Source organism: Silurus aristotelis, assembly GCF_946808225.1.
Source record: "Silurus aristotelis genome assembly, chromosome: 26".
In the NCBI taxonomy this organism is placed as follows: Eukaryota; Metazoa; Chordata; class Actinopteri; order Siluriformes; family Siluridae; genus Silurus; species Silurus aristotelis.
This window is the reverse complement of record NC_139599.1, coordinates 10082889-10110576: the sequence shown is the minus strand read 5'-3', so window position 1 is coordinate 10110576 and position 27688 is coordinate 10082889. Positions and strand designations below refer to the sequence as shown.

Genomic DNA, 27688 nt, shown 5'->3' with positions numbered 1-27688 from the left:
ATCAGTAATGGTGCTGGGAAAAAGAAAGTAAATAGAATTACCATTGAAACCAAGAAGGTTACGAGCATGGTGCGCGTCTCACACTCGCAATCAACCACTACCAGATGGGCAAGTGTTAAATTATGTTTACATTACGGTAATTTGCGGTGTATTTGTTTGTTAAAATAGGCTGCAAATACTTTTTAACCGATCGAATGAGGTCTTGAAACGGATTAAATCGCTTTTACATTCATTCTTATGGGGAAAATTAGTTCGAACGTACGAGCAAATAGACCTACGAGCAATTTTCAAGAACGAATTATGCTCCTCCAACGGCATTTTACTGTATAGGAGCAGAGCATCCTAGGTCAGTTCTCGAAGGAGTCAACTGCGCAGATTGTGCTTGCATGTGGATGTGAATACTCCACTCTCAGAGAGAACTCTTCGAGGAGGGTGCTCCCGCTCCTCGATGTTCTGGCCCCGCTTATGCTGAAGCTGGTGGGCAAAGCTTATGTCTTAGCACGTCAAGCCGCAGGCTGTTTGCACACCATGGCTGTGCTGCAGGCCTATCAGGCAGACCTGTTATTAGAGTTGAACAATGGGGATACCCTGGGTGATCAAGCAGTCAGAGAGCTTTGGTGCGCTAAAGCTCTTAGGGCAACAAAAAAGACCATAAGAGCCACTGGCCGAATCATGGCCAACCTGGTGTCTACCGAAAGGCACCTATGGCTCGCCGACAGAGATAGGGGCGTGCTACTGGACGTCCCTCTGGTGCCAACTGGCCTGTTCGGTGACACTGTCAATGCGGTCGTTGATAGGTTCCAGGAGGCCAAAAAGGAGTCTGCGGAATTCCAGCACTTCCTTCCACGTCGCTCTTGTGAGGCTGCTTGGCGGGAGCAGCCTGAACCTCAACCCAGCACCTCCTGGCACCAAGAGTTGCAAAGACAGAGCATCGCCACTCGCACTCCCCCTGCTAGGGATCCTGTGCGATGCAAGAAGTCCTAATATAGGACCATCTGGGGACCCCGCCGGGAAGGGGTGCTGTGCACCTTAGTATACAGTGCCCAGCCCGCCCCAGCACCCTCGGGGAGCTGGTCTGTTAACCCTGCCACAATCAGTGTTTCAGGGCACAGCCAGCTCCATTTTTCGATTTCTGTCCGGCACCGTAGCGGACTTGGGGAGTTTGCTGCCTCTCAGGATAAAGAGCTGCCTAGAGCTGCACCAGGGCATAGCTCCGGCTATAGGCACACCAGAGGTCAGTCTTGAGAGACTGATTCCCTTAAGAGACTATCTAGCAGCCCGGGAAGTTCTGCCAGACGTGTTTCGGTGGGTCCTGAGCACTGTAAACAGAGGCTATATAATTCAGTTCGGGTCTCGCCCACCCTAGTTCAACGGAGTGGTCATGGAACAAGAAGTAGATACTCTCATGAGGAAGGAGGCTATCAAGGTGGTCCCACCCTCAGACAGAGAATCTGGGTTCTACAGCCGGTACTTCATAGTTCCCAGAGAGGATGGAGGGTTGCGTCCCATATCTGATCTATGTTAGCTGAACCGCTCGCTTTTGAGACTCGGGTGCAGGATGCTGACCCTGAATCTGGTTGGGTCTCAAATCATGTCCGAGGACTGGTTTGTCATGAAAGATTTAAAGGATGGATACTTTCATGTAGCCATCCTTCCATCTCACAGAAAGTTCCATAGGTTCGCTTTCAGGCCAAAGCTTACCAATACTAGGCCCTTCCGTTTGGTCTTGCCCTCACACCCCACACCATCACAAAGTGTGTGGATGTGGCACTGGTCCAGCTAAGACTCCGGTGCATCCGCATTCTAAATTATATCGACGATTGGTTAATACTGGCTCAATCAGAGCAGTGGGCGGTTTGGCATCAAGATGTTGTTCTCGCCCATATTAAGGAGCTGGGGTTAAGGCTAAACACCAAAGAGTGTGCTTTTTTTCTCACAGACAACCACCTATTTTGACATAGTATGGGATTCAACCCTTATGCAGGCGCAGTTGTCTCCTGCTCGTATTGAATTCATCCTCACAGAGAGCAAGAGAAAGCCAGTCACTCACTGTGAAGCAGTTTAAAAGATTGCTGGGTCTGATAGCAGCAGCGTCCAATGTAGTTTCCTCATGGCCTCCTGCACAGGAGACCCCTCCAGTGGTGGGTCAGGGCCCCAAGGGTTCTCTCAAAGGGGCAACCCACTCTGTATGATGACTCGGTCACGCTGCGAACCCAACATGCCCTAGATGTGTGGAAAGATCCCGGGTTCCTGTCTCAGGGCCCTGTGCTGGGAGTTCCTTGTTGTCGCATTACGCTTATAATAGACGCTTCCCTCAAGGGATGGGGCGGTCATAAGTGGCCACTCCGCCTAAGGTCTCTGTTGTTCGGACAACAATTCTGTGGTCTCTTATATTAACTATTGGGGGGGTCTGCAATCTCGCCGCCTGTACATGCTGGCACATCAGATCCTCCTGTGGACCCAAGCCGCTCTTCTTGAAGGAAGCATATATACCAGGACATTCAAACGAGGGAGCAGATGCCCTCTCGAGGCAAGGGCCGAAGCCTGATGGCTGCACCCGGATGTGGTGGAGCAAATCTGTAAGAGATTCACAGAGCCCAGGTGGACCTGTTTGCAACTCAAGAGACGTCGCACTGTCCCCACTGGTTCTCCCATAGACCCCCAGCCCCTGTAGGGCTGGATGCCATGGTTCCCATTTCGGGGAACTGCGGTTACATTCGTAACCTGAAGACGATTTATCTAACACTGCTGATAAATGTCAGTATTCAGGTATGTAGTCATCAGTATCCTAAAGTTTAGTGAGCCAGAGCCAGAGTTTACCAATGCTTAACTTTGTACACACAATATACTAACAGAGCACAGGAAGATAGACAATTGACTGAGACACACTATTTGTCATTCTAGGCCAGATTTTGTGTAGTGTGTTCTGTTTCAGCAAAAGCCTGCTTGGAGTTTCAAAACACTAAAAAAATATTTTTAAGAGGGGGGGTGTATAAGTTAATAGTAACAAGAAGATTGAAAAAGCCAGCTGTGCTTTTACTGGTGCACCAGCTTTTTTTTTTTTTAACTACCAGCTGTTTTTTCTAATTACTGCTGCAGTTACAAAGTTTCCTGTAGCTTTAATGTGTATAAGATTGATTAAGCATTACACTGTGATGGCAAAATATGTATATATTAACAAAGAAATAATGTGTTTCTCACAATCTAGTAAAATAAGATTAATATTTTTCATAACATGAGGTTTTTTTGGGCTAAAGTTATATGGACAACTGACCACATCTCATTTCAGATTTAAACCACTTTTATAGCTATAATATTCTTCACCTTTCTGGAAAGACTTTTCCACTACATTTGGAGTATGGCTGTGAGGATTTGGGATCCTTAAGCAAGCGCATTATTGAGGAGAGGCATTTATTTTGGGTGTAAAGGTATGGGTCAGTGTTTCAATTTATCTCAAAAAGTTATTAATGGGGTTAAGGTCAGGGCTCTGTGCAGGCCTACTTCCAGACAAACGCTGGCAAACTATGTCTACCTTGCAGGTAACTCCATGGCCCAAAATGTATATTTTTGGATAAATAATACAATCATTAAATCCATACAATCATTGTCAGGATTGTGTCTCTACATCAATAAGCAAGTGGATAGTTTATGCTATAACTATTTGATTTATTCACCTTTAGTAGTAGCTTTGTTTTGGTCGGGCTTGCAGTGAATTCAGATCTTTCCCATTGATGTGAGGTGCACCATTTATTAAATGCCAGTTTATTGCCTGGAACCATCCACAACAATTTAGTGTAGTGAGAATGATTTCAAGAGCTGGAAGGACCGAAAGTCCTTCATGGCTTTTCGGCTGGAAGGACCGAAAAGCCATGAAAAAATCCATGTGATCATGAGGAGACAGAGAACATCCATACAGATGCCCAACAGATCTGTCTCAGATAAGAGACTCTGCATCTGTCAAGCAACAACTGCACCACTGTTACACCCAAGTGATATAATGCGTTCTAAAGGTCTATAAACTGTTAGATTTTTAGATTTGTTATTGTCGCTACATCAAGTAAGAAAAATATCCCTTCTTTTCTATGTATACCAAAAAGGTACTGTTAGAAATCCTGTAGTGCTCTAATAAAAAAAAAAAAAGTTCCATCGAATACAAATGTTTCGTACAATAAATCATAAGGAGAAACAGGAGGCCTGTTGTGAAATATGCACCGACAATGAAGTTTATGAGCGACAAAGACAGGAGCATTTAGAAATGCTGTTTTGGACCCATGGGTTTCTCCACATACCTCATATTTTGTATTTACAAACACCCTTATTTTGGCTTTGATCAGAATTCACCAACTCTCCTGCTGTTTTTCTGTAATGAGTCTGTAATGTGTTTTATGTACAGCCAAGAGCTAATGCTTTAGTAAACATGTAATGAGTGCAGCTTTGTTGGAATATAATTACATAGTATTTAAACATTTTGTAAAAATGTTGACACATTGACATGTTTATAGGTATTCTCCATACGCAAAAAGATAAGTCTTTTGCTATAAATTTTTATCTATATACCTTTTTTTTCAGAGTTCATTTTGTTTTAATGATTTGGCACCTGTATAAAACGTCCCTCATGCTTTGATATAAGACATTCTTATGTCGTTTTCCTACACTCTTTCTCCTACACTCTCTCCTACACTCCCTCTCCTGGGCATGCTGTCCCATGTAATTGCTCTCCATCTGCTGTGTGTGGCATACAGCAGGCGGGTAAGCTGAGAATTATAGCGCATACATTTAGGGAAGTAAAAGGGCAGAGAGGAAGAGAGATGGAGAGAGATAAACAATGACAAACAAAAGAAAAATATTAAATATAACTAAATGTACACTCTAAGGTATCACAGCAGGGGCAATAGCTGGGTGAAAAACCCTTAAAAACAAATAAAACCATAATAAAACACTAAAATAATTGCTTTCTCATATAAATAGACATTAAGCCAGCTGCTCTTGATAGCATTAGTGGGTAATGAGGCATAATAGTAAAATTAAAAATTAAAAATAAATAAATAATAATAATAATAATTATATATATATATATATATATATATATATATATATATATATATATATATATATATATATATATATATATATATATATAAAACATTATTTGTTAATCTGGCACCTGGTGCTAATTTCCTTGATTATCTGTTTATCTGATTATCTGGCAGCCTAACTTCCAGTTTCACTGACTCTGCAAGATGGTGGGCCGTTCTAAAGTGACTGAAAGCCTCTGGCAGCAGGTTGTCCAGATGAAGGCCAAAGGGATGACCCTATCAGCCATAGCAAGACAAGTTGGTCTTTCCAAATCTGTGATTTCAAGAAAATTGAATCTTTACAATTTACAACATCACAAACTCATTCAAGTCCGCCAAGAAGGCTGGTCGTCCACGGAAGACAAATACAAGAGAGGACAGGATACTGTGGAGGATCTCAATGGGCAATCGTGGAATTGCTCACCAGTTCAGCGCTGAACAGGGTAAGGATCTGTCTCGTCATACAGTGTCTCGACGTTTTAGAGCATTTGGACTGAAAGCCCACTCTGCAGTGACCAAACCTCTCATTAGCAGACAGAATCAAAAGGCTAGACTAAGCTTTGCTGAGGAGCATGTTGTGTGGACAGAGGAGAACTGGTCCAAAGTTCACTTCAGTGATGAAAGCAAGTTTAATTTATTTGGGTCCGATGGGAAACATTATGTTCGGCGAGAAACTGGAGAAAGACTAAATCCAAAGTGTGTAAAGAAGTCAGTGAAAAGTGGAGGAGGAAGTGTCATGGTTTGGGGCATGTTTTCTGCAGCAGGAGTTGGGCCTCTTATACAGCTACATGGCAGAGTGAATGCAAATGTTTATCAGAACCTTCTTCAACAACATATGGTTCCTTCCTTGCGTTCAGCACCCAATCAGCCCGCAGTGTTCATGCAGGACAACGCTCCATGTCACACAGCAAAACGGGTAAAGCAGTTCCTTGAAACTGAAAACATTGAAATAATGACATGGCCTGCCCAGAGTCCTGATCTCAACCCAATAGAGAACCTCTGGAAAATCTTTGGCGACAAAGTAATGGCCAAGAAACCCACTACAGTCACCGAACTGTGGAGGAGACTGGAAGAAGAGTGGACCAAAATCACACCAGAGCAGTGTGAGAGACTAGTGCTGTCCTGTGGCCGCAGATGTGCTGAAGTTATTCAGAGCAAAGGCCTGTACACTTCCTACTAATTGCTGAATGTTGTAACCTTTAGAAAATTTTGTTGTAATCTTTTTTCATGCTACATTCGTTGTTGTTCTCTAATTTTGATCAGTGTGGTTTCTGCAAAATAATGTTTTTTTTTGGAAATGCCTTAGTTATTTTGTGAAAAAGGTGTTCTGGTAGCATGGTATAGACAGGACAAAAACTCCTTTAACTGTTGAGCAGTGAAGATGACATTATTTCAGAATTGTTCAATTGTTTATAAATTGTTCTCTAAATTTGATCTACAGTGTGTATGTATATATACAGCATTACCAGTGAAATATAATGATATAATGATTTTATTGGAGAAATATTTACATTTACCTAATTCTAACATGGTTGTTAGATCATAGGGTCAGTTCTTAGATCATAGGGTCAGTTCTTGCACATGCTGTAATTACAACATGATTAACTTGAAATTGTGATATAAAATATGTCATATTGGGAAAGTTGATGAATTACATAATTGTGTTAATTCTAATAGCATATTTAATAGTAGTGTTTAATGATTATCATTAACATAAAATACTTTTATCTACCACTAGAAGCTACACTATCAGACACAAGTAGATTTTATATTTTATATATAATATATCTATAATATATAGATATTTTATGTGTTTGTATAACCATTTTACAGTGGCCGAGGAGTGCAAAACACATTAACAAATCAGAAAACAAATTAACAAATTAAAAAACACTAACAAATCCGAAAACAAAATAACAAATGCAAAAACAAAATAACAAATCCGAAAACAAAATAACAAATGCAAAAACAAATGAACAAATCTAAAAACAAAATAACAAATCAGAAAACACATCAACAAATCTGAAAACACAACGACAATTGGATGAGAAACTTGTCATTCAAGATATACAGGTATGAAATCTTATAACTTTGTTTCTTGTACATGTGTTAAGTTCTCTGTTTACTTTAAACAATTTTTTTATTTCGAGTAGTGCACTTTAAATATAAGAAAATAACAGAGGTAAACATTGGCAAGTAAGGAGAAACAGTTGTACTTCCTGTATATCTTGAATGACAGGTGTCTTGTCCAATGATTGGTAAGTGTTCCATTCACAAACTATACCTACCTTTTCCGGTTTGTCTGAATTGTCGTTGTGTTTTTTTAGATGTTATTTTGCTTTCGGATTTGTTATTTTGTTTTTAGATTTGTGAGTTTGCTTTTGCATTCGTTATTTTGCTTTCTAATTTGTTAATTTGTTTTCCGATTTGTTAATGTGTTTTGCACTTCTCGGCCACTTTACTGATTGCACATCTGGAAGGATACATTAAGTAAAGCCCTCAGTAATATAACATTTTACTTCTGCTGTGTTCAGGAACAAGTTAACTGAGCAAAGCTGGAAATAACTTGGCACCATAAAAATAAAAAAAAGATGCAATCTTCATTCCAACTCATTATTAGTACAATCCTCACAATGATCAATGTCAAGATAATGATATTTTCTCTTTATCTCAAGAAGCTAAGAGTTGTGACATTTTCAACTTGATTTGAAGATGGTTCATGTGGAAAAAAACACTGAACTGTATACCACTGTTATTGCCTTGATGTAACATTTCATACTGATGCACTAACAAAAAACAATTCACCTACACAATTAAAAAGGCAGGAGCACAGGAACCAGAAACTGGCCACAGTGTCCACAACAAATCCACATTCAACCACAAATCTGTGCAGCTATTTCTGTCCTTAAACATGCTCTCTTTACTGAGTATACAATACCTAACTGTGTCCATGGTAACACTGAAGTCCAGAAACACGCATCTTCCAAACACATTCATCAATACTTTGACAGTAATTCTGAGTTAGTGTTCTTATACAGTATACAACTCCTAATGCTTTGACAGAATTGAAAAGAAAGGGATAAATAATTTTAGCTTTGGAACAGGAAAGTAAAAAGAGAATGCAACATACCACTGCTGGACTTCTTTTTCAGTGACTGCAGAGAAAGACAAGGGAGAAGAGAATATTAATAATAACTCATACTGCAGTATGATGTATTACAGAACAGTGAGTATGCACTGTATCTAAAATGTACATAAAGTTTTCAACATATTGAAAACTATACAATCCTTATATTCTAGCATTTTGCTTTTTTTTAAAACAATTTTAACAATATTTTTAATTAGTTAACTGCTTTTTTTTTTTAACTATGGCATGGTTTTAAGTATATGACCATATGGTAAATCTGACAATATAGCACAAAACAGGCACTGTGGAGGCGTCCGAGTTGAGTCAGCTCTGTCACTGAACTGTGATAGACACTTCACATTTCTGGCTTGTGTGTTTTATATTTTTGGGTTTTTTTGGGTTTTTTTCCAACCATATTTACTGAAGTATTTTCCATGGATCTAAATTGTGATGTTCAAATACATTCATTAGTGCAAAAGTCACATCTTATTTTACATGGTATAGACTATGGTTTAATTGTTGTAGAGTGAAAGGTAGGGCAAAAGTGCTTAAATAAAATGTTTATTTTTTAACTGGGCAGTCCAGGAATAAACAGTGTCTGTAGTATTGTTTAAAACACAGATAAACAGATAAAACAGAATGATTATAATCAACACAGGTGAGGGTCAAAATCAGAAACACAGAACTAGAAAAACAAGGTTAGGACTTAACAGGACAAAACACACACAATGAAAACAGGCCACAAAAGGGACATTTTGACAGCTGATTCATTGTACCATTTGTCTTAAAGCCTTCAATTTAATAATAAAAAAATAAATTTGAATAAATAAATCATTTTAAAACATTATTGTGTCCTTTGTCCTATTAAGTTTAGTTTTTTATGTTCTCACTTTTGGTGTTTCCAAAAGCTCCCAGACAGTCAGTGTTTTTGCAGCTAGCAGTCAATTGAACATAATAGCTTGAAAGCCTTCAGTGGACCAACAGCTACCCTGAGCACAGTCTCATCTGCAAGAGTAGATAAATTGTTGGGATTACTGATATTGTGAGACTTCTGTGTCTTTGGCTGCATTTGGCCAGTGTATGCTAACTTGTACATAACTTGTACTAACTTGGACCATAACTTTACCACTGCCCCGCTTTAATAGGTTTTAACCTTTTAGGTACACTATTTCATTATTAATTAGGCTAGCTAGGATGCATCTGTCTTTACAAATTTCCACTTCGAAGAGAAAAATGGAGAGTAATATAACTCGCTAAGACATGTACACACTGTTAGGGTCTTGGCTAAGAGACACTTATCAGAAATCCCCCCAGTTTCACTAGTATTGTTGGCTAAACCCTTGCACTGGAGTTGCATTTAAAGGAGTACTCACAGATCATGTTTTTGCAACCACTCTATGGCAAACACACTTTGTGAACACCTCGGGCACCAAAGCTAATCCAAAGAAAATTATATGTTACTACACTAATATTAAAGCAGAGAAATCTCCAGTATAATACAGCAAATAATTGTGGAAATTCGTCTACACATATGATCTACATCCTAAAACTCTATCTTCAATCAGTAGGAGTGGTAAAACCTCTTCCTAATATGCTAAGAAAACCTATAACATATACAACAAAAAGATAATAAACACAATTTTTGAGAAAATTAACTATTTATGAATCACTGGAAATATATTTGACCCTTCCATAACTGTGTGCTTAGTTATTTATGTATGAACATAAATACACTGAACCTTTATTTTGTCCCTTTTGTGTTGTATCGAGTTAGTAGATTTTGGGTTTTACTCAGTTTATTACCTGCATGAGAACAGGCAAAAACTATTTTTATAATAAATAAATTCTAACTCTGACTAGCTCTTTCAAACATTGAAAGTTGGCTTTTTAACTACACAGGTTTTAACCTGATTTTGCTGTAACAGACACAAAAACACTTTATAAAGTATAATCTTTGGTCAGGAGCTGAGATCAATGATCTTAGAATGTATAATGCGACATGCTCACTGGCTGCCAAAATCCACCAATAGAGGACAACATTGGATTACATAAAACTCATGAGACAAAAAGACTTGTATATGGCAAAATGTAAGAAAAACATATAGGATTTAAAAAGAAGAGTGTTTTGTTTATTTGTGAAAGTAGCAGCAATGTTTGTAATGTCGTAACTAAGTTATATATAATAACAGCCTAAGCGATGCAACATAGAAAAATATAGAGGATAAATTGCATCTTCAGATGTGTAGCAAGCTCCTTAGTGCACAAAGTTCTGTTCATGAAGTTATTTAATCTTATAATAACATAAAACTATTTTCATGCTTTCCAGTTGAAAAGCTTCAAATTTGTGCTGCTTTGCTGTGCATCATAACACATAACCATCTTTATCATATAATCTAACATAAAAAGCACAGATGGTACAGTTGTAACAAGTAATAATTGGAAAGAAATAAACTGGAATGACACAGTTTTAAGATGGCTTTTCAGCTGTTGAGCTTTTTCAGCATTAGTCAGAGTTACAAATCACCAGTCAAAAAATGAACTCTTTGGAATACTGCTGGGAACCACATGATTATTAAAAAATATTTTCAATAAAACTGTCACCTTCCCCAAATTTTAAACTGACTATCCACCAGTTCTGTGAAGGAAAATAATAGACTACATTGTCAAAAGTATTTGGACACTTGATCCAGCCATGTGTGGTTCTTCCCTAAACTGTTACCACAAGGATAAATGCACACAATAATATAGGATGTCTTTGGTTGCAGTAGCACTAAACTTTCACTTGAACTAGGAGCTCCAAACCTGTTCTAACATGAAAATGCCCTGTGCACAAAGTTAGTTCCATGAAAATGTGGTTTATGTGGGTTTAAATGAAACAGCTTGAACAGCCCGCTATAGTGCTCTGACCTCAACCCTAATGAAAACCTAATGAGATTGCTGACTGCACTCTTAGTCTCCTCATCATACATCAGTTCATGAGTTGGCTAACGCTCTTTGGTTGTGAAAAATCATTAAACAACAAATGGCAACTAAATTTAGAATGGGTTTTTTTTAAAACACACAAATTTTATGGTCAGGTGTCCACAAAATTTTGTCCATATAGTGAAATGACTGGATCACCTTTAGCTTTGCCTGTTGCCACAGAATAAATATGTGTTTGTTGCAGAATAAACATACATGGATGTCATGTGGATATTAAATAGTTTACATTTCATCAGAACAATATTTGAGCTATATTTACAGATTTTTTGGTAAGTTCTCAAGGCATATGAGGTGTTAGAGAGATAAACTATATCTTATCACCTAGAACACTCAGACTTTTTAAATAAGCTACAGCCTTATTTCAAAATGGATTAAATTCATTTTTTTCCCTTAAAATTCTATATACAATACCCCATACTGACATGAAAAAAGTTTGTTTCAAATCCTCACAAATTTATCAAAAATAAAATGCATGTACTATTAAGTATTCACAGCCTTTGCTCTATACTTTGTTGAAGTTTTTTTGATTATGATGCTTGGCACACCTTTTTTGTTCAGTTTATCCCATTCTTTTTTGCAGAACATCTCAAGCTGCATTAGGTTGGATGGGGAGTGTCGGTGCACAGCCATGTTCAGATCTCTCCAAAAATTTTCAATTGGGTTCAAGTATGGTCTCTGGGCCACTCAAGGACATTCACAGAGTTGATATCTTGGCTGTCTGCTTATGGTCGTTGTCCTGTTGGAAGATGAACCATCTCCTCAGTCTGAGATCCAGAATGCTCTGAAGCAGGTTTTCATCAAGGATGTTACTGTACATTGCTGCATTCATCTTTCCCTCGATCCTGACTAGTCTTCTAGTTTTACTGAAAAACATCCCCACAGCATGATGCTGCCACCACGCTTCACTGTAGGGATGGTAATGGCCAGGTTCTCCTCTCTGTACAGAGAAACGCTGGAGCTCTTTCAGTGTGACCACCGGGTTCTTGATCACCTCCCTGACTAAGGCCCTTCTTCCCCGATCGCTCAGTTTGGCCGGGGCGACCTGCTTCCCCAGATCTGTGCCTCAATACAATCCAGTGACTAAGGTCTACAGACAATTCCTTGGACTTCATGGCTTGGTTTGTGCTCTGACATGCATTGTTAACTGTGGGACCTTTCAAGGATGATCAGTGGAAACAGGATGCACCTGAGCTAAATTTTGAGTGCCATGGCCAAGGCTGTGAATACTTATGTAAATGTAATCTCTTTAATTTTTTTTTATAAAAGAAAAAAAAAATATGCAAAGATTTGCTTCACATTTTTAGGAAAATAATGAATTGAATCCATTTTGGAATTAGGCTGTGTAGGAATGTAATTTGAAATAGTTGTTTTATTTTTTTTCTGTATCTTTAGAAGACAAATGAAGTAACAACATAAATTACACGATGATGTAAAAACAAAGTGCTGAATGGAGGTTTGCTCCTAATGCTCCTTTGTATGAAACAAAGGGGCATGATATCGCCTTGTCCCCATCTCCTGCTGTGTTGGTGTCCATTTGCTCATTACTTAACTAATTGTCTGAGTGAATGCCAAGGCTAAGGTGTGAACCATTCAGTATATCTATGATAATTAAGTGGTCTGAGAGAGAGATACTTGAGCCAGGACAGCTCTTTCCCTTGCATGATTTGTTTTTACTTATCATCTGAGTGCTTTGTTCTCCTTTGGAGGGACTGCCCCCAAAATGTGTATAAAAACCACAATGCTAAGTTCTAAAAGTTGGATTTGATGACTGCAGCGCCAAAGCAGTATGCTACAAACTTCAGCATGGCACCACAGTCTTGCATGAAGCATGTTTGCGAATTGGGAAAACAGTGCTACAGTGTTGGTTTTGCCCATGTGCTTGTTCAAGGCACCACTGGGTATAAAAAGATATTTAAACCAGACAGCACTCCCTCTTAGTGGTGATTCTTTTAAACTCCACTCTCTCACCATGTAATAAACATATATCCAATAAGACAAATATTTTCTATGGGTGAAAGATCTGGACTGCAGGCTGGCCATTTCAGTACCCAGATCCTTCTACACAGCTATGATGTTGTAATTGATGCAGTATGTGGTCTGGCATTGTCATGTTGGAAAATGCAAGGTTTTGAAAGAGATGACGTCTGGATGGGAGCATATGTTGTTCTAGAACTTGGATATACCTTTCAGCACTGATGGTGCCTTTTCAGATGTGTAAGCTGCCCATGCCACACGCACTCATGCAATCCCATACCATCAGAGTTGCAGGCTTCTGAAGTGAGCACTGATAACAACTTGGGTTGTCCTCGTCCTCTTTAGTCCGGATGACATGGCATCCCAGTTTTCCAAACTTAAAATTTTTAATCATCTGACCACAGAACAGTTTTCCACTTTGCCACAATAAATTTTAAATGAGCCGTGGCCCAGAGAAAACGCCTGCGCTTCTGGATCATGTTTAGATATGGCTTATTTTTGACCTATAGAGTTTTAGCCGGCAACGGCGAATGGCACGGCCGATTGTGTTCACCAACAATGTTTTCTGGAGGTATTCCTGAGCCCATGTTGTAATTTCCATTACAGTAGCATTCCTGTATGTGATGAAGATCACAGGCATCCAGTATGGTTTTCCGGCCTTGACCCTTATGCACAGAGATTGTTTCAGATTCTCTGAATCTTTGGATGATATTATGCACTGTAGATGATGATAAGTTCAAACTCTTTGCAATTTTTCTCTGAGAAACTCTTTCTGATATTGCTCCACTATTTTTCGCCACAGCACCATCTTGACTTCTGAGAGACACTGCCACTCTGAGAGGCTCTTTTTATACCCAATCATATTGCCAATTGACCTAATAAGTTGCAAATTGGTCCTCCAGCTGTTCCTTATATGTACATTTAACTTTTCCCGCCTCTTATTGCTACCTGTCCCAACTTTTTTGGAATGTGTAGCTCTCATGAAATCCAAAATGAGCTAATATTTGGCATGACATTTGAAAATGTCTCACTTTCAACATTTGATATGTTATCTATAGTCTATTGTAAATAAAATATAAGTTTATGAGATTTGTTAAATATTCCTTTTTTTATTCACAATATGTACAGTGTTCCAACTTTGGAATCGGGTTTGTATAAATTGTGCATGTTGTGTTGAAGTTGACTACATGAAAAGATGTAGTAAATACTGCCCTCCGTAGTAAATAAACAGTCTTTTGTTATGTAATTGGTTTGCGTTGTTACAGAATTAGCAATGCATTTCCAACTGAGTCCTTGGTAACACACAACTACACATGCAAGATTTTTGTCCAGACAGCAGTGCAGTCATTACAAAGGTCAGTGAAGGGTATCCAAGCAGACAGGAATAAGCATGGGGAGATAGGGGCATGAAGGAGAGTTAGGTGTAGAGGGCTTTTAAGTGTGTAGGGGTTTTAAATGGAGAACAGTATTATAGAAATAGAAAAGAAGAATAACACTAATATGTTTTGAAAGGGGTGTGCAAGAGTATCTATTTTCAAAATCAACTTATAAGCCAGTTGTTGAAATTTTTATTTCATTACTTGAGAAAGACTATGCTGGTTACATGGATTACTTTTGATTAATCTTTTTTTGCAACCATCTTAAACTTTTCTGCGATGTGCGAAGTGATCTCATTCCATACACATATTCTGGAGAATGTCAATGTTAAGTGCAAACAAATTTGTACACATTTTGTATGGGTTTGGGTTTAAGATGTTCCTAAGAATATCTCAAAATAAATTCACACTCAACACTATACTGCATTTTTTGTACTATGATAGATTTTACACATCTAAATGTAAGAATCACTTTAATCTTTTACTGCCCCAAATACTCTGAAAGACTGTAATGTGCCTACACCTTATTCTTAGCAACTCGCAATTAGTGTAGACATTCTCTCACCTCTTGTTGTATGTCTGCTAAGCATGTTAACCACAACAGCTAAGCTCTTTATAGGATTGTTGGCCATGGATGCTTTTTGTGACATATTGATATAACGCTTGTTCAACTGTGACACACCACTGAGAATGTCCAGGCATTTAATTGCAAGGTATTTACAAAAATCTTGCTCATTTAACTTTTTGTGACATATTAAAAATTATTGACTTACTGACAAGTGTAATGTTTGTAACAGACTCACAAAACCTGAAACATCCACAAAATATTATCATTACATATACACTGTATATGCAAATGCATTCATAAAACAGTAGTATTAGTATTTATACTAATCATGCACACACATACACTGGCAAATGTATAATTTTGTTATGCATGGAGGAGCTCCTGTAAGCATCATCTCGCAACATCAGTAGCTGGCTGGCTCTCAGCATGATGCAGAGGAAGGACTGATTAGGCTTAGTTTGTGCAAAAATGTTAATTGGATCGCAACGAAAAGGGAGAAAGATGGTTTATGGCTCATAACGGAGTCTTACGTCTTCGCATCTTCTGAATCATAGTAATCTTAACATATCTCAGAGCAGCAGGCACAGGCTGACACTGATGCTAAGTACAGATTTCAAGCTAGAACTGTGGCCAATAAATCCAAATGGTAACAACTCCTCCTGTTTCTTCGACGTGCTTCTAAACACAAGCCCACATAAACACAAACATAAAGCTACATGATGTGGGTGAGAAAGGCATTAGTGGGAGGAGAGCATGAATTCTGTGAGGCTCAAGATAGATTCTGTCAAAACATGGAAATGTAAGCTTATGTTTAATGATAAAGCCATTCAAGACATAATAATTAAAAAAGCCAATTATTATTGATAAAATAAATATTGCATTTTATTTTCATTATAGTCATGATTTAACTATAAGGTCCCCTGGTGGTCTAGTGGTTAAGATGCAGCGCTCTAGTCAACATTTGTCAACATTTGACTCTAGTCAGTCATCTTAGTCAACATTTAACTATACAGCAATCCCCCGCTTTACCGAGGTACGAATCTCGCACCCCCCGGTTTATCGCAGGAATGCATTTGCCACATAACTAATTTGTTTTGCTGATTTTCCTGGTCTCTCGCAGATAGCACGATAAACGAAAAACTTATAGGGAATTTTTATGAAGTTTTATGTTGAAATAATGAAATTTATTAATAAAAATATAATGATTCATTATAAAATGAAGTAAAATGTTAATACAGTACAGTACTGTCTACATAAAATAGCATTTTTAGTGTGGCACCCATTTATCGCTGTTTCTTGTTTATCGTAGGCAGTTATGGAATGTAAACATAATTATATGTACATACAGTCCTAATTAGAGTGTCCAGAAAAATTTGTAAAAAAAAAGTAAAAATTTATGTATTTTTACACTTTATTTCACATTTCAAACTGAATAGAAAACATTTAAAAATATGCCACATTTTTCATTGGGGCTCCATAAATGTAGATGAGTAGGTCTAAAATAATAGCTTGGCAAAACCATCCCATAAATAATTCATCAAGCAAGATGTTACAGATTTCCAATCTGCAATAACTGTGATCTGTTTATGTTTTGCCTTGTGCCTTTGTTTTAGTTTTATCCAATGTCAGTGGTCTGCACTTCATTTATCTGTTTTCTGTTATTTTAAATTTGGGTTTTTTTCTCTGCCTGTTTTATTTATTAAAGACTGTTTTCACCATATCCCTGTTGCGTCCTGCATTTGGATCGTTCTTCCAGTCTCATTTCACTGACTATCATTATGTCCGACCTTATTTTCTCAGTGTTCCATTGTTTCTAGTTTCTCTTTGCTTTGACTACTGTCTGTTAAAATACATTACTATAATGGTACCATTATACCTTGCCTACCCATGTGTTGATACACAGTTTTACACAAATAGCAACACACTTTACACCTGTGTGGTGTATATTTCAGCATATAAAGACACTGCAAATTTTCAGAGCAGCAGAATTGTACATGTTGGGTGTAGGGAGAACTCTAAGGACAAGAACAAAAATACCAGTTGACTGTCAGGCTAAAATAGAAAAGTAGGGGCAAGGAAGAAGTGAGAATAATACCAGATGTCTGACATAGGAATCAGAATGGAAGAAAAGGTCAACAGCACAGAGTGGTGTCATGTACTGAACACCTGGTTACATATTTGTGTGCTACCATTCTACTATTGTGTGAATGTGTATTGCATACGCTAATGACTGGAGGGCCAGGAGATCCTTTGAGCAATTGCAGTCTCAAACTAATTATAGGCCACTTTATCCAGTGGCCCATCAGCAGTAATTACATAGCCAGGGCTAAGATAGAGGCCAAGAGAGGAAGCTACACATGTAATAATGTTCTAAATATTATCCTACACCAGAAAGAGGAACCACCTTCCCACACTGCTCCTTCCCAAGTCCACATGAGCGATTTCAAGATCTAAAACAATGACTGCATTCAAAATAAATTAGCATTGGCATTTGTTATAGTACACATTCATGTGACTATAAGGATACTTGAGGATGCAATTCTTTGAGAATTGTGTTTTATTTTAATGCATGAAAGTTTCATATAAAAGACAAAATTACAGCTACCTAGCATAAATGTGATCACATATAAAGCTGTCATGTCAAGAGGAACATTATGAGGAAACAATATCACTATTAAATGTACATATACACATTCTTTTATCTGTCTTTAAAACCTGCTTTATTCTGGGAATCACTAAATTTGGAGTTGAGAGGCAAAAATAATCTCATGCACTTTGTATGCACTTATATTAACCATGTCTAAGACAATAATGTTACAGCTTCACGTCACAATAAATCATTTGATGGGAACCAATGACAGGCTAAGTTAGCTGGCTATGAAGCTAAACCTTGGCATGGTCATATGAGTGCCTGACATCTGAAATATTTTATTTCTATCTGTATGCAAGAGATTATTGCAGAGGAGACATGAAAAATGTATTATGGATGTCCAACCTAATCATCTATGACAAAATATCGATGAAAGAGCTGTCTTTCAAGATTTTTAACATGGTTTCTAATCTTTTTCACACAGGCAGTAAGAGCTTTTGAATATTATTCTCCAACAGCCCAGAGAGAAATATGCCCAATATACCTTATTTTAATCCTATTTTTATGATAATTGTATCTAGATTATTTACTAAAAAAAGGTAAACAATAAGAAGATGGCAACCGTTTGCACCCTTTGAAGTCATTTAAGAGATGCATATAGGAGAACACACTCATCCTGCATAAACCTTTTGGTGTGACAGTGGTAATTTAGACATCTAACATCTGCAGTCAACACCTCCATAGCAGGCATAAAGCAACCACAACCTTGTGGTTTGATAAAATAAAATGGTAAAATAAAATTTGAAATAGCTTTTTAAAGTTTCAGAAATTATCATGCTCAAATGATAAAAAATGTAAAAATATTCTTAGATCACCATTATTTAAAAAGCAGAATTTCCACTTTTATAAGTTCAACAAAAAGTTAAAAATGAATAAATAAAGATTTTTGTTTTTATTTATTTGTTATTTAATACATTACACATATTTTTTTCTAGATATATTAGTAATAGGAATTATTAAGCTTTTAATAGTAGAACCTACATTAGGCTGTGTACATAAGTGAATGGACCAGAGTCTTATAATCCTGCTGACCAAGGAATGTACCATAATATAATTAGGTATAATTAATCATCTGATGTGCCCAATGCCAGATATCAGATTTAGTCCTGCATACTATTCATACTACTTTCATTTATACAGTCTGATAAGGTTCATGATGTGCTAATGCGCTAGACCAGACCATTTCATGTATCTTATGTTTGTATATTCTAAAAATGCTGATTAACACATAATGCATACAAATCTACTGAATGGCAGATGTCAGGGAACAGATGTCAGATGATAGACAGGTAGTCTAAACATAGCCTACATTCAGGGATTGAATTTATGCATGGGCTACAGTAGCAGCTATTGAATAACTATTTAGGTTTTACAATTATGGGTTGTAATGTATATCAATCTTATTTAACAATGGGGAGAAACACAAAAATAGTCATTTTGAGATTCAAGAACTTCAGTAGGCCTGCAATCAAGTTAGGTCAAGACATAGATCAGTAAGGGTGTACAAATTCTAAGGGTATTAAACAAAAAATAAATAAATAAATACTCCATTAATCAGGATTAGAGTGGGTGGTAGAGTGTCTAAACGGAAACTACTCCTGAGTAAAAGGTGGGACAAATAACCCTATTGGGTGAATTCTGAAGATGACATCTCAAAAACTAGATACTGTTCATCAAATTTCTAAGCTCCAAACAATACTGGGGTAGCTTAGCGACCAGTCTCAAAATGTGTTTAAATGTCTTTAAGTAGCCAAAGCCTAGAGTTATAAAACATATATGGCGATCTAAAGATGGCAGTTCAAAGAAGTTCCCCATCCAATTGGGGATGATCTGCCACACAGAGGAACAGCAAATATCCAAATGTGTCAAGTTTGTAGCGCTTAACACTTTAACTGTAAAATGTAATTCAAAGCTGTAATTACTGTCAAAAGATACAAATGAATACAATTCAGTATTTAATTTTTAAAACGTTTGCAAAAAAGGTTTGTGTTGTCATAGGTTACTGAGTATGTAAATATATTTATTATAAGAAAATAAAGTTAGCAAACACTGAAGTAGTCTAAAATCTTTACAAACTCACCATACAGCAGGTCTGCTTCTCATGAGGGATGAATCATGCATTGGTTCTGTGTATTAACTTTCTGATTTAATACAAGTTATGTTAAAAAAAAAAAAAAAAAAAGTCTAAATATACTTTGTATATCTGAGGTCAAATCTCAGATTAAAACCTTCTCTGCATAGACCTGGTTGACAATTGGCCAAAATTTTATCACACGATTTTTTCCTATACTAATCTTAGACTTTATCACTATATAGATTTTTATAAAATAGTCACATATTTTAAAGAATATCGTAATTATTACTGCAACCCAAAGAAATCACATCCATTTCTCTTTGAATATTGTACTATCTTAGTAAACAGAACATATTTTACATACACCCAGCATAAAATACTTACATACACTTAACTACAGTTTAATACTCCTTGCAGAGGTGGACAAATCATAAACTTGTATCTACTCCTAACTTCACTAACTAAGCAATGTAATAATGTTGGGAATGTTGCCTTATTTTGTGAATTATTACAACCTGAAGGAAATAATTGAGTATATTAAGTTCTAGGGAAGTATAAATGCTGCACAATTTCCAGCAGCAATGTTATTTATTTAACTCAATAATCTGTGGTGGCACAAACAGGTCCAGTCTAATGTCATGTCAAAACATATGCAGTTGCAAAAATAGTTCACAATTAAGAGAGCTGTTAATAACAGCAACTGTTAGTAACAGTATAATTTTTCATAACCATAAATAAGGTCACAATCAGGTTAACACAAATTACTCTCTAAACATGTGTAGAAATATATGCATTTTCACAGGGATACTGTTCAATTCTAGACTGTGGCCTAGCTTTTTTAGTTACAGGTAAACAACCTTACCAGCTGTTAAAAGATTTTAACTAAAAAAATTCCACTTCTAGTAAATATTTCTAGAGATCCCACAGGGTGATTACAATATCCTAATATACCAATATCCTAATAATCCTCCACCTCCCTATCCCAACCCATCCTCTGAGATGCATTGTAAAGAAAATGGGTGTGTGGGTTAGTGTGCTGTGTTTTGTGCTTCAGAGCAATACTGACCTGATGATCTGATCAATAAAAAATTATAATAAAAATGCATGAAAGGAAGAAATTAACCAGCAATTTTACAGTAATGCTGCTATTTAAATGTAATATTAAACAATTATAAATATAGATTAGCATCAATAGTACATAAATGCCCATTTTTATTAGTTTAATGATGATGATGATGATGATGATGAACTACATCAAGATTGAGTGTAATATGCAAAAAATCATAGTAATAAATATGTAAGTACTCCAGAGTTTAGAACTATATCTTTCTGCATCCTTTCATTAAAGGCTTGGAGAATTTACTGCTTCTTTGTGACAGTGTCCAATCTCACATTCAGAAACAAAGAATATTAGACACATTAATGTTTTTGGGATACTGTTCATGTACATCTCATGTAACACACGTCTCAGACGTGTGTGTGTGTGTGTGTGTGTGTGTGTGTGTGTGTGTGTGTGTGTGTGTGTGTGTGTGTGTGTGTGTGTGTGTTACTCACAGTAGGTTTTCCTGGTCAGTTCCTCCACCACCTCTGGCTTGAGTTTGCTGTTGGATTTGCCCATCTCTCTCTCTCTCTCTCTCTCTCTCTCTCTCTCTCTCTCTCTCTCTCTCTCTCTCTCTCACACACACACACACACACACACACACACACACACACACACACACACACACACACTCTCTCTCTCTCTCTCTCTCTACGTGTCCACTCGTTCCCTAGAATCGCTGCACACACTTTCCGCTCACATTTACCAAAGCATTGCGTTGTATCCTCTCTTCTCTCGCACAGACATACAAAGAAAATGTAAAACGCTGCAAACGAGACAAATGAATAAACGTAGAGAGCACGCCCAGATAAAAATCTAAATATATCTCTAAGGAAAAAACGTATTATCCGTTCTCCTCTTCTATTAGGTTTTCCACAAGAAGTCTCTGCGAGCTAGAGCCCGGGAGATCCTCCTGTCCACGGGTTATGTCCTTAGGTCAATCTTGAGAGAAAACATTCACTCACTGTGTGGACACAAAGCGTGTACCCGCTCACTGCCGTTCTCCCGATTGTGCGAGTGTGTTGACGCCGTTGTCCCTGACAACTCACAGTTCCGCCCCTTTCATATGCGAGCTAGCTAACACTCTGGCAGTCTCTCCCTTACAGGAAGTATGTGTTGTTTCATTCTGTAAAAATACAATCCGCTAAAAGACTACCCTTTCTCATTTCAACGACATTTACTATTATGCTGTATCTCATAAAACAGGCTCTTTTGGAGGTAAGAACAAAGACACACTGAGCAGATCAGGATTTGATTTTCCGTGTACGATGCTTATCGTCTGTCGTCCATGACAACTGCTGCTCCGCCCCTTTTCTTATTTTCTTTGATTAAAATAGCATAGAATTAATAGGAAATGCCGTTTGAAATACAAGCCCTCTTCAGTATAGTCAGTAAGTTATTGTATCTTTTGATGCTAATGACTGTTTAATATACCCAGTATAGACAAATCGAATGCACTGTGTCTTAAACTATTCCTTCCTCCAAACAAAAATGCAAAATGTAACTTGGATGCTAACCTGATAAGGTGCATTGTTGTAAATGTATTGATTGCACAGTATACTTAAAATATAACATATATTTTATTTTATTTTATTTTACTTTCATTGTACTGTGAGCAACTGCAACCTAACAATTTACCTGTTACAATTTTTCTTTTAATAAAGTATTGTAATTCTGATTGATGTTTTGTAGGTTCAGCATGCTTTCTCTTAGAAACCTTATTCTGAAAATTTTTAACAGTCAACATATCCATATATAGTTAAAAGTATGACTCTTCCAATTTGTCCATGTGACTAATGGTCTTTATCTGAGGCAGAAAGTGACCCAGGCTTTCAATGCATCAAACATTCCATAGTAGCCTGGATGATGTCAGAGCTGTCCCTCACTAATGATAAATCCCTCAAGCTATGTCAGCCAATCTGACCCCTCAGCCCCCTCAATGCAGCATCATGAATTTCTGCTCTGATAAATATGTCAAGGAGAGACAAAAGAGGAAGATGCTAAAACTCGACAGAAACAAGTAAACAAGTGAGCAGGAGTGCTGAGTCAGTGCTATGCTGTCCTATAAAAATCACCTGCAGTGTCACTGTCCACCCTCCCTTCATAGAGCAAGCCATATTGACTTGGCAGACATTGCATACCCTAGATTAGAATAGCTCTTGCACAGGCCATTTTTTAAAGTAGGCTACATCTCCTGAAATGGCCCCTTTTCCCTCTAAGGGAATGATTTCTCTTTATTGCTTCTTCCATCAGCTTCAAGCATGCCACATGAGACTTTGCAAAGGTGGCAGTGCCAAGAGATTTGCATGCAGCAAGAGTGGCATTAGATTTTTTTGCAATAAATACTATTAAAATAGTATTATTATAATAATAATAATAATAATAATAATAATAATAATAATTATTATTATTATTATTATTATTATTATTATTATTATTATAACAACAACATTAATATTATATGCTTTAGCTATTAGCAGCTTGGGAGCAAGGAGCATGCTGAGCTCGAATGTGCCAGCACCATCTGGGTTGGGAATAGGGAAATATCGCCAAAACAAACAACACACCAGTGAAACAGCAATGACAGCAACATAATGGAGCTTGCCTGCACAACAGGTCTGTTTAGTGGAGACCATTTCAATTTGCTCAAAGGCTCCAGCTTGATTTTATTTACAAGACAAATAGCAAAAAGTGAGAAAAGACATTCGGGTACATTCACAATTAGTTACATACACAAAACATAATGACTTGCACCAAAGTTAGTTTTATTTAACCAATAGATCTGATCAAAATTAGATGTCAAAATGTATAAAATGTATGCAGTCCAAATATTTTATCAAAGTGGTATGCACAATTATATGCATTGCAAAACATAACAGGAGAAATAAGAATTTTGGTCTTGTTATTCTCTTTTGCAATACAATTTGTAATACAAATTATGTCAGTGCATTTTTGGCATAAAGCTAGCACATCTCAAAATATGTTCCTTTGCCCAACAGTGCAGAGTAATCCATCTCTGTCTTAGCACTCCACAAAATTATCCTCCTTATAAAAAAGAGGCCATCCCTGATGTAAACGCAACTCCACACCCTCTCCGATCATACTCAGAGAAGGGCTAGCCTTCTGAGCAGAACGATGACTAACCTAGGCTTTAGAAGTTTAGGGATAGAAAGGAACATAGATGAACATATCTAGTTATCCAGTAAGGTTCATAAGGTAAGGTGAACAGAGATGAGCTTTTCCAGGGCCTAAATGAATGTTCTTGTAAAGAGGGCAATAAAATTAATCATGACTGTAATACATTTCCCTGTTTATATGTTTTCCTGAGACAATACAGAGTAGAACATTAGTGGAACTGTCAGGGTACAAAAAAACATTTGAATGACAATGAACTGAAAGTTAAAAAAATGGGCTAAACATAAAACAATGTAAAATATCCACATGGGGTGGATCACATAAAAGCCAAATGGAAGCACAAAGCTTTGCATCTTGAAATCAATATTGTTAAAGAAGGTGACTTTTCACAGTGGGAGACAGCTAATGTGGCATATATGTAATCTTTACTCTACAATGGACAGAGAAAGGTTGTGCTTAGTGCCAATAAAATCACAAAACCCCCACTGCTAATGGTAAACGACCATAGAGATAAATGTTACGTGTCAAGCCATAGACATCAAAAGAGACAAATAAAGCTTATCCAATGTCCCTAAATAGCAATACATGCAGCTTGTACCTAAAATAGCCATGTACTGCTAACATTAACAATTACCACAAATGATAGATTAAAACAAAAGATGAAAAAATTAAAGCAAAGTAACTGCTCATATATATATATATAGTGGTAAATACAACCCAAATTCCCCCCAAAAAAAAAATTAGGACATGTTGTAAAATTTAACTAGTAATGCAATTTACTAATCTCAGAAACCTATATTTTATTTATAATAGATCAGATAAGTTTTAAACTGCACATTTTTTTAATTTGATGGCAGCAACAAAAAAATAAAAAAATAAAAAAGGTGGGAAAAATTAATATACAGTATTACCATATTTTTTTCTTTAAAACTGTATTTAAGGAAAAATACAGTCATTTTCTATTTGATGATCAGAAAATTTGGCATAGGACCAAGTTCATCCCATTTTCTTTTAACAACAGTCTGTAAAGCCTGGGATTTTTTGCAGACCATTTGCTGGAGTTCTCCAGCTGTTTCTTTCCAATCCTTTCTAATTCTCTTTCCAACATTTTCTTTAACCTTGAGACCTTCATAAATGTTACTGTCCATTTTGGGGTGGGATAAAATAGCAATATAGCCTCATCACCATACATGTATTTATTTAAGACTAAAGGCTAGCAAATTTCATTTGTACCAAAGACCTTTGCAGGGGCAGCATTAACAAGGAACTTGGGCAACATAGAAAGGAAAAAGACAGAGAGCTGTAAGATGGTCTGATTGGTGGAAAAGCTCAGCTTTCTCATCAGATTCACCTATGATATTCTCCAGAGTCCCAGCAACTTGTGCCAATTTTACAAGTCTGAAACAAATTAACACCATTTTCGTGGTATCCCAAATGCCTGCAACACATTCTGATTGGTTGACTGCATTTGTCAATATAGGTGGTGGGATGACCATGCACTCTGCAGATCAACTGGTCCGGGATATCAAGAGTCATAAAGGAGCATGTAGAGATGGCCAGCAACTGACTGTTGCTTAGAAGAAAAGATAAGGCTGTGGGAAGGTAGGCTTCTGAGAGCATGCTGCAGGGTCTAAGATCATACTCTCCAAGGTCTTCAATTCAATTCAATTCAATTCAATTCAAATTAAATTAAATTAAATTAAATTCTATTCTATTCTATTCTATTCTATTCTATTCTATTCTATTCTATTCTATTCTATTCTATTCTATTCTATAAGTTTAAGTATAAGTTGATCCCTAATGAGTAAGCCAGAGATGACTGTAGCAAGAAACATCTCTGAAGAAACATCATGAGATGGCATGAGGAAGAAACCTTGGGATGAACCAGACTCAAACTCAAACGAAGACAAAACCAGACAAAGACTCTAAACAGAATCCATCCTCATCTGAGTGGCACCGAATGTCCATTCATTACAGGTCCATAATTGATGAAGTGTACTGTGATAAGCGCTTAAATGCAAGACTATTCGTGCAAACTATAGTCCTGAGCCATAGTTTGTAGTAGTCTGTTGATATCAGTGGTGGGTGGTCAGGGCCAGAAAAAAGCCTTTTCTGCTGGCCTAAACACTATCAAAAGCACTGACCTACATTTACAAACTAAATTCTAATATGTGTTCCCTGAAATTGTATTTATTTATTCCCAACAGTCTATTTTCTTTATTTCATAACGTTACTCTTGGCTGCACTGCTTCCAGTACGTGTATGTGGATGTTAGGTTTTTTTTGTCCAATCGGATTTCAGCCTCTATGTGCTGCCATGTCAATCTAATCTGCCCAGAGCCTTCAAAGTCTGTACTGCTGGCCCTTTTACCATATTCTTCTTTAGAAATAGCTCTGTTTCAAATTTGTCTCATAGGGCCAGCTACCCGGCCCAAAATAGCATCAGCATTTTTGCGTTCTCTGATTGGTTGGTCAGAGGAAAACTGTTACAGCCAAGTTTGTTTGGCAAAACAGGTCTCTAGCATGCTGCACACATTAACACATTAGAGTTAGACTTTTTTTTATGCCTATGGAGAAAGAGGAATTGATTTGGTCTCGGACATACTTAAAAATACATAGCCAGCTAGTCTCAGCCCGGGAAAGGGTTTGTTCACTACTTCCAGACCAGTAAATACGAGCAGTACCACTGGATTAAAGCCTCTGAGGAGCGGTGCAAATTATGAGTATTCTGTTGAGTAGATTGTATTTTATTTACATTTTTAATGTTTTTGTCATATTAGACAAATATTGATTCTGAACTGCTCCAGATGATGTAGGTGGCACAGTTGCGGTTGTAGTGTAGAGGTTTGGAGCTTACTTTAGTAAAATGGTATTCACCGTCCATATGTGAAATGTCTCTCTCTCTGTAATGCCACGTGTTGTTGCGTTTTTGTATAGTATTGATGGTTCTATAATTGTGACGTGATAGTGGTGGTATTAAGAGGTGGATTTATTAAGTAAGTCCCCACTGAAGGCCCAGGTTCCAAATGCACGGCCCGACACTGGTTGATATTAATTACAGTCCAAATCTATCCTCAAAGTTATTGAGTTGCTTGGTAACTCTTCAGGCTGTTGCAGTGGAACCATCCCCAGCTACACAGAGTAGTCTCCAATTGAAGGGAACTCCATCCAGAGGTAGAGGTAGAGAGAGGTAGAGAGAGAGAGAGAGAGAGAGAGAGAGAGTAGTAGAAGTAAAAAAAGTTTAAGACATTGTACAATGTCTTTACCATGCTTTGTGTGCATTTTGCAGTTTGAAAGCACATAGTCTTTTATAATTTTTTTAGACACTTGCATGTTCTAAATACAACAATGCAAAAACATGAAAAATTTTGACATTTGAATGATTGGAAAACATTATGTTAACAGATGAGTCAAAATTTTTAATTTTGGCTCTAACAGAACTTATGTAAGATGGAGGACAGGGGACAATGACCTGAGACATAACACGCTTTTGTAAGTACGATTTAAAGAACAAACATTTGGCAGGAATGTTACCCATCATGGCCTGCCCAGTTTCCAGACCTAAATCCTATTGAACTGCCTTGGGATGAACTGGATCACAAGGTCAGAAAAATATATCCAACTAGTGA

The 27688-nt window shown here is 37.2% G+C and overlaps 2 protein-coding genes across 6 annotated transcripts in view; both read right to left on the bottom strand.

Annotated features, from left to right (window-relative positions):
* The window catches only part of ncs1a (neuronal calcium sensor 1a), a 50341-nt gene extending 27942 nt beyond the window's left edge, over nt 1–22399 (bottom strand). The window contains exons 1-4 of one of the 5 annotated variants that reach the window (XM_083532037.1): nt 21767–22396; nt 21508–21691; nt 21381–21472; nt 8206–8230 (exon numbers count right to left, since the gene is read on the bottom strand). In XM_083532037.1, coding sequence (XP_083388163.1) covers nt 8206–8230; nt 21381–21444 — 89 coding nt within the window. In that variant the 5' untranslated portion in view covers nt 21445–21472; nt 21508–21691; nt 21767–22396. Of the gene's footprint in view, nt 1–8205; nt 8231–21380 lie in introns of all 5 variants that reach the window. The other 4 variants (XM_083532035.1, XM_083532036.1, XM_083532034.1 and 1 more) reach the window with 4 other exon arrangements.
* Nucleotides 1–27688, bottom strand: part of LOC310720668 (uncharacterized protein) — a gene marked incomplete at its 5' end in the record, with an annotated part of 579035 nt that overhangs the window by 24294 nt on the left and 527053 nt on the right. The window lies entirely within an intron of this gene.